We start from the raw sequence: 7,779 nt of genomic DNA on the forward strand, positions 1-7,779 counted from the left end.
CAGCAGTTGCATGAGAGAGGGGGGGATCTGGCAGCATACCTTAACCAGCCGGTTGAACATCCCCTCCTCTCCCTGTCAGCGTCCATCACCAAGATGGCCACTGGCCGATATCACCAAGATGGCCGCGCATGTGCATGACGTCATCACACACGTGCGTGGTGATAATGTCACGGGGTGTCACCCGGTACCTGCTCCAAGTGACACCTGGTGTGGCCAGGTGCTGATTGACAAGCTACGGGCTTATATACCAGCAGTGACGATGCTAGCATGACCAAAACATTAATATGGAGACATTCAGGACAATCTCTCATGTTTTGATGAATCTTGTCTTGTAGGACACTGATGCAGGGAGATAAGATTGGGGGCTTTACAATATTCTGGGCCGACGACGGTCTAGACACGGGAGACATCCTGCTGCAGAGAGAGTGTGAAGTTCTTCCAGAAGACACAGTAAACTCCATATACAACAGGTTCCTCTTCCCCGAGGGGGTCAAAGGCATGGTGAGTCCATAGATTTATCATCATCAATGGAGGGAGTCAACAAGATATCTAAAATCTGGATCAACTATAAGTATAAGGTCCAGAATAAGGAGGTTTTTCAATGTATTTTGTTTTTTCTTTATTCATGTTTTTATTGACTGAATTTGATAGATTTGTGTTTTTTTCTACCAAATGTAACTATGTTAGAGCTCATAAAACATATCCAAACTATCCATATCTAAACAGGTTGAGCCAAGCTCTTGCTGCTGATTGGATGTTCAATATTTATTTTCAGTCAACTGTCTTGATTCAGTGTAGCTGAGGCCAAGCAGGGAAGAAGCAGAGCGCTGTATCTCAATGTTAAAGGAGAACTATGGGGTTAAGGCTTTTCCCCATAGTTCTCCTTAGGGTAACGGGAGGACACAAACTAGCGTCCTCCTGTCACCCTAGGCTCAGTATACCACGAGCTGCAGCTCGCGGTATACTGAGACGCCGGAGCGGATCCCGACATCGATTGTCGAGATCCGCCCAGCTGCGTGAGTGACAGCTGGCTCTGCCTATCTAGAGGTAGAGCCAGCTGTACCCGCCCCCTCCCCCGTCCGTTCCGCCAGTCAGCGCTGGCGGATCGGAGCGGGGGGAATCCAGCCTCTCCCCTGTCACGGCAGAGAGCCGTGACAGGATCGAGAGGTGAGCGAACGCCGGTATATGTTCGCTCACCTCCCGATCTACTGAGCCGACCTGTGACAGTCTCATTGTCACAGGTCGGCTAGAACTATGAGGTGAGTGAAAAGCACTCCCCTCATAGTTCTCCTCTTAAGGGCTAGTTCACAGCAGAACTGCGTGCGTCTGCACAGCTGCAATATGATGCGTTTTGCCACAATTTTACTTCGATTGTACCGTGATTGGTGCGTTTTTTTAATGTGCTTAGGGGCCCACTCACACCAATTGCAGTGCATACCAGAGTGGCAGCTGCTGGAACGCACAGCAATCACTCACAAAACTTTCCCCTTCGCTCTGGGGCGGGAGGGGGCATGGCGGTGCATTGAAGTCAATGGAAGCTCAGCCACGCAATGCAAAGCTATGATCGCACTACGTGCTTTATCTAACACAATGGTGTGAATGGGCCCTAAAACAATGTTTATCCTCCTGGGATCCACTACCCTCCCCACCTACCATGTGATGGAGATAAACAAAAGCAGACTTGTTTGAAGTCCAGCCAGGATGACAACCATGGCTCGCTCCATAGATACAATGGAGGAATGAGTGTAGCCACTCTAGGACAGGAAGTGTGTTATTCACAGGATCACCAGGTGACAATCATGGAAAAAAGGCTAAAAAACTGCAACATATTTACATTTTTCTTTTTGGGTTTAGATGCACTTTAACTTCCTCTTTGCCTAATCATGTACATTGTAAAGTTTTGGTGCTTCTTTATTGATAGGAAGCAAAGTTTAAGCCATTATCCTCCTTTTGATGTTTTTTTTTTGTAGGTAGAAGCCGTAAGGTTGATAGCAAAGGGAAATGCCCCGAGGATCCCTCAGCCAGCAGAGGGCGCCACTTATGACCCCATACAGAAGAAGGAAATTGCCAAGGTGAGGCTGTTATCTGCACTGCATCCCTAAAGCGCCAACATTTTCATTCACAAGTCCTGCCCTGCCCCCTCCTGATCATACTTCTGAGATAGCCAAAGAGTGCCAATGGTATCTTTTAAGGGTCTGAGCTGGGTCAGAGAAGGACTGGCATGTGTAAATGCACCTGTGGGGCCGACGGGTAAACTTCTGAATCTGAAGACTGGGGAGGGCATTCTAGAGGGTGTAGAATGGACCTATAAAGATGGATCAAATCCCGCTCCACCCTACAAGGGCTAGCGTTGCTCTTGTACCAAAAAAAATCATGTTTTTTTTTTCTATTTGCAGATCAATTGGGATCAGCCGGCAGAAGCAATCCATAACTTTATCCGAGGGAATGACAAAGTGCCCGGAGCCTGGACTGAAGTCAATGGAACTGTGAGTGCCAAGTGCTGACCTGACGTGAAGCTCGCCCACTCAATACCCCCGGCTAGGTGAAGGTCGATGAATGCGCCGAGTCAGCGGTTTTCCTGTTGTAACGCAGGAGCGATGCCTCCACATTGAAGGATGTCGCTTGTGACATGCTGCATGGCTGGAAATATTTCCAAGGACGCTGTGCCCAGGCCATGGCAATAGATTTTCCTTTCGGGGGCTCCATTTATCCCTTGTGCATTGACCTATCCCTGCGACCTCTCCAGCTCTGCTGATGCCCTTTGTTTGCAAGTGTCCAAAACTGCACATTGTATCACGATGAGATCTGAGGTTAACCAGATTTTAGTGTTTGTGGCGGCATGACCCAAATTGTCACCTAAACCTCACTCTTCCCCTCTAGATCATGTCCCGGCATTCATTTTTTGTTTAAAGAATAACTATGGGGTCAGGGCTTTTCCCCATAGTTCTCCTTAGGGTAACGGGAGGACACAATCTAGCGTCCTCCCGTCACTCTAAGCTCAGTTTAGCGCGAGCTACAGCTCGCGGTATACTGAGACGCCGCAGCCGGAGCGGATCCCGACATCGATGTTGAGATCCACCCAGCTGTGTGAGTGACAGCGGGCTCTGCCTATCTAGAGGCAGAGCCAGCTGTCACTCACGCAGCTGGGCGGATCCCGACGTCCAGGTCGGGATCCGCTCCGGCGGCGGCGTCTCAGTATACCGCGAGCTGTAGCTCGCGCTAAACTGAGCTTAGAGTGACGGGAGGACGCTAGATACCGACCTGTGACAGTCTCATTGTCACAGGTCGGCTAGAACTATGAGGTGAGTGAAAAGCACTCACCTCATAGTTCTTTAATTTTACCTTGTTCCTCTAACTTGTACATACCCCTGTGACATCACCAGGCTTGCAAAATTCTTGCAAGGGTAACATCAGTTCCTATTGATGTAAGCCTAACCCCAGAACTCCTTCTCCCAAAAACTTTTTCCCTGCACACAAGGGGATATTCGTACACAAGTCATGTGCCCCACAAATCTCTGTCGCCATTCATTCTGTGTGAAAACAGGCAGAAATTGACATTCTTAGTATATTTTCTTTTCTCCTCAGCTCCATATAGTGGAATGATGCAACCACCATGTGGCCTACTTCCTTAACAGCAGTTGAGATATCTTCCGCATAGGGAGTGCATGGTTTTCAGTGAGTCAGGTGACCCATAGACTTACACTGTGAGAAGAAGCAGTAAAGCAGCGCTGCAAAGCAGGAATCAGATCCTGCATATGTAATGAGCAAATATGCAGTGGTGTCACAAGGTAGGTGCGGGGTGTACGGCCAGCACCAGATGACACCATCGGAGGGGGTGACACCAAAATGGCTGACAGTGAGGCTGCGGGCTTTGATGCGGCCTCTGCAAATATGACTGTCCTCATGTATATATAATTACAGTCATACATAGAAATACTCACTCAGTCCTGCGGCTCACCTCTCTCCTCCTCCACTCTGGCTCTGGTATGTTTCACAACATCCTCACATCTAATAGACCTGTTACTAGATGTGGTGACCTCACAGGTCAGACCGCCGGAGCCAGGTAGAGAGGCTGCACGGACCGGTCCAGCAGCAAGGTGGGACCGAGAATCAGATGAATATTTCTTCTTATATTCCATCCCCTAGACCAGAATGAGCTCTTAACCCTTGCAGCGCAGGGGTAGCCACACCGCAGGGGTTAACTTTTAAAATTCCTGGCATTCTCTTTTAAATATGATTTACAAAATCTATCTGTGTTCATAACAAACACCTTTTTTTTTTGCCCTTTTGCATTCAGAAACTGACGTTTTTTGGCTCGTCGTTCACCAGTAACGGGCCGAATCCCGATGGGCAGCCTCTTGAGATTCCGGGGGCGTCTAAACCGGGTGTGGTGACCAAGAACGGGCTGGTGCTCTTTGGGAATGATGGAAAATGGGTGAGGATTCTGTAAAAATCTCTTATCTGGTGAAAATTTTTATATTTTGATACATTTGTAAATTGTGACACTTTTTGTTTTCTGTTGGATGAAAGCTCACAGTGAAAAACATCAAATTCGAGGATGGAAAGATGATTCCGGCTTCACAGTATTTTAAATCTTCTGACAGCAGCACCGTGACGCTCAGCGATGAGGAAAAAGCCATCGCCAATGAGATCCGGGTAAGAGGAAACTCCAAATAAATGTCAATACTATGTAAACAGTGTCACCTAAGGAGAACTATGGGGGAAAGCCTTAACCCCATAGTTCTCCTTTAAACACCATCTAATGTTATAAAAATAAATCTAAATATGTCAAAATATGTATCAAATAATTTTTCATAATATTATGAGAATTATTTAATATATTTTAGCTCTGAACATATTTATATTTGTTTTTATAACATTAGATGGTGTTTAAAGTAGAACTATGAGGGGAGGGATGTTCACTCAACCTCATAGTTTGAGCCGACGTGTGGCAATTAAACTGTCACAGGTCGGTTTAATAGATCGGAAAGTGAGCGAACACATACCGTCGCTCGCTCATGTTCTCGATCATGTCCCTCCAGAGAGACTTGACTGTCACGGCTCCCTGCAGGGATTCCCCCGCTACGATCCTCCAGCGCTGACTGGCGGAAGGGACGGGGGAGGGGGCGGGCGCAGCTGGCTCTGCCTCTAGATAGGCAGAGCCAGCTGTCACTCACGCAGCTGGGTGGATCTCGACAGTAATGTCGGATTCCGTCCCGGCTGCGGCGGTCTCAGTATACCGCGAGCTGTAGCTCGCGGTATACTGAGCTTTGGGTCATGGGAGAACGCTAGTTTGTGTCCTCCCGTGACCCTTAGGAGAACTATGGGGAAAAGCACTGACCCCCATAGTTCTCCTTTAATGTAATGAGTTCATAGACACACAATTGCATTTTCAGCACCACACTGTTAATATAGAATCATTTGTTACAAAGTATATATTACATAGTGTTACCTGCTGCTCTATTGGAAAAGTAAATACATTTTAAATGTATTGTCTAAATGTCTAAAAATGTGAACTGATTTTTAAATCAGGATCCTGTGTGAATAGAGCCTTGCAGTTCAGATTTTGGGATTGTATGGATGGATTGTAGTCCAGTGTCCCAGCACAAACCTAACCTATGTGGCTCATTCCAAAACATGTCTCCAAACACAAAGAAAGACCAATCCTACCTTCTTGTGATTTGTCTCAGGCTGCGTGGAAACGGATCCTGACCAATATCACTGAAATAGAAGACTCTACTGATTTCTTCAAGGCCGGTGCAGCCTCCATGGATGTAGTAAGGTTGGTTGATGACCGGCTAATAGAAAATAATGTATACCGGGTTTCATTCAGTTACATTTCACATTTTCTACAAGTTTATAAATAGATGATATGTATAATTTTTGAAATTGTATGCATACATTGTGTAGGGGGTATTCTATGTCCCTGACCAACAATACTAGGCTTTCTAATAAGAAGCCAAACTCCAGCCCTCCAGCTGTGGTGGAACTACAAATCCCATGAGGCATAGCAAGATTCTCACAGCCACAGACATGACTCCCGGAGAGAGATGCATCCTGGGAGTTTGGCTACTCCTAGTCTAGCACTACCTGTGTGTAGCAAAGTCAAGCCAATGGCCTTTCTGGCTCAACACAGCTAGGAGAGAGGAGAAGGAGAGGACGTGCCCCCCTTTCTGAGCCATTTTGCAGTCTGTGTAGTGTAAATTCCCTGCTATTCAGTGGCCAGCTGTTATCTGAGCTTTTAGGAAGCTGTTGCTGTGGCTTCTGTACGGTGCGCTAATCTCTCTCTTTTATCATCAGGTTGGTGGAAGAGGTGAAGCTGAAGTGTAACGGGCTGCAGCTACAGAACGAGGATGTCTACATGGCCACAAAGTTCGAGGAATTCATTCAGATGCTCGTGAGACGGCTCAGAGGGGAGGGCGCAGAAGAAGAGCAAGTCATAGATTATGTAAGCACGCAGGGCCGGTTTAAAGTGAGTCTGTTGTCTGAGGAAAAAGGTTAAAATACGCTTTCCCTGTAAATAGGCTCTCTGTGTGGAAGCAGTGGTCTCTCTGAAGAGGTCTGACATGCCCCTTTGCTGAGTCAGTGCTAAAGTTCTGCAATCAGCAAAACTCAAGTTCCCTGCTGATTGGAGAGCTCTAGCTCTGACTCAAGAGGAGGCATGCCTGGACCTCTGCAGAGAGACCACTGCCATCCCTATGATGACAGTTGCATGTTCCAGCCCAGCCTGGTTCCATTCACTATGCTTACACAGACAATATTGCTACGGTATGCTGAATAATGTCAAATAAATTCTGTTTTCACAATCTGCGCTGTTATTTAAGGTGGAGAAGGACGTCAACAATATGAAGATCAGAATGCCTCATCAGCTGTTCATCAACGGCCAATTTGTGGATGCCGAGGGAGGGAAAACCTATGACACCATTAACCCCACCGACGGCAGTGTAAGTGTGACCTCATTGTAGCCCAAACGCGAAGCGTGGTTTACTTGTGGCCTCACCGATGTTCTCTCTACACAGGCCATCTGCAAAGTGTCACTGGCCCAGTTGTCCGACATTGATAAAGCTGTGTCTTCAGCCAAGGAAGCCTTTGAGAAGGGAGAATGGGGCAAAATGAACCCAAGGGACCGAGGTCACCTGATCTACAGGTAAGAGTCATCCTCGTCTTTGGTAGGTCTGTACTAAGAGGAAGGTTGTGGTCCTACACCATGTATAACAAGCCCTTGCAGCTCTGTACTGCCTGGTGGGAGTTGGGGTGAAGTTCATGTCCCATGGAAGCCAAAAATCAGGTTTTCTTCTATAGGAACAGCTTGATTTTATGTGGGTACTTCCCCCTTTGACAGACCTCCTTGATGGAAAAGAGACAGGACACAACCAGGGGTGGTGTTCTGTTGTCCACAGAAGGGCTTCTGAGTGTGTAGTAAGGACAAACATTCATCTCGCTTGAAATGCTTTTAAATCATGTCCTGGTTAAGAGCATCAGATACACCCAACATGTTTCGGGGGAAAGGACTTCTTCTTCAGTGCTTGAACAATGGATGAAACCAGAATGGAATACACTAGGAAGCCCGAATTAGGGCTGGATTAGGGCTAGGGTTGCCACCCGTACGGTTTTCACCCGGACAGTACGGGTTTCGGATCCTGTGTACGGGTGGGAGGCGGGCTCCCACCCGTACACAGGATTCAAACGGCAGACTTGCTCACCTGTCGGCGGGTGGTGAGCGGCGGGCGGTGAGCGCCGGGCAGCGAGCGGTGAGCGGCGGGCAGTGAGCGCCGGGCA

General features: G+C 47.6%; 1 protein-coding gene across 1 annotated transcript in view; it reads left to right on the top strand.

Annotated features, from left to right (window-relative positions):
* Window positions 1-7,779, top strand: part of LOC108795920 (cytosolic 10-formyltetrahydrofolate dehydrogenase) — a 20,766-nt gene that overhangs the window by 9,717 nt on the left and 3,270 nt on the right. Inside the window, exons 4-12 of the mRNA XM_018567255.1 lie at window positions 336-501; window positions 1,971-2,072; window positions 2,397-2,486; window positions 4,298-4,435; window positions 4,531-4,656; window positions 5,691-5,782; window positions 6,301-6,448; window positions 6,825-6,944; window positions 7,020-7,147. Coding sequence (XP_018422757.1) covers window positions 336-501; window positions 1,971-2,072; window positions 2,397-2,486; window positions 4,298-4,435; window positions 4,531-4,656; window positions 5,691-5,782; window positions 6,301-6,448; window positions 6,825-6,944; window positions 7,020-7,147 — 1,110 coding nt within the window. The remainder of the gene's footprint in view (window positions 1-335; window positions 502-1,970; window positions 2,073-2,396; window positions 2,487-4,297; window positions 4,436-4,530; window positions 4,657-5,690; window positions 5,783-6,300; window positions 6,449-6,824; window positions 6,945-7,019; window positions 7,148-7,779) is intronic.

Source organism: Nanorana parkeri, unplaced genomic scaffold, assembly GCF_000935625.1.
Source record: "Nanorana parkeri isolate BGI_ZX_2015 unplaced genomic scaffold, ASM93562v1 scaffold1025, whole genome shotgun sequence".
NCBI lineage: Eukaryota > Metazoa > Chordata > Amphibia > Anura > Dicroglossidae > Nanorana > Nanorana parkeri.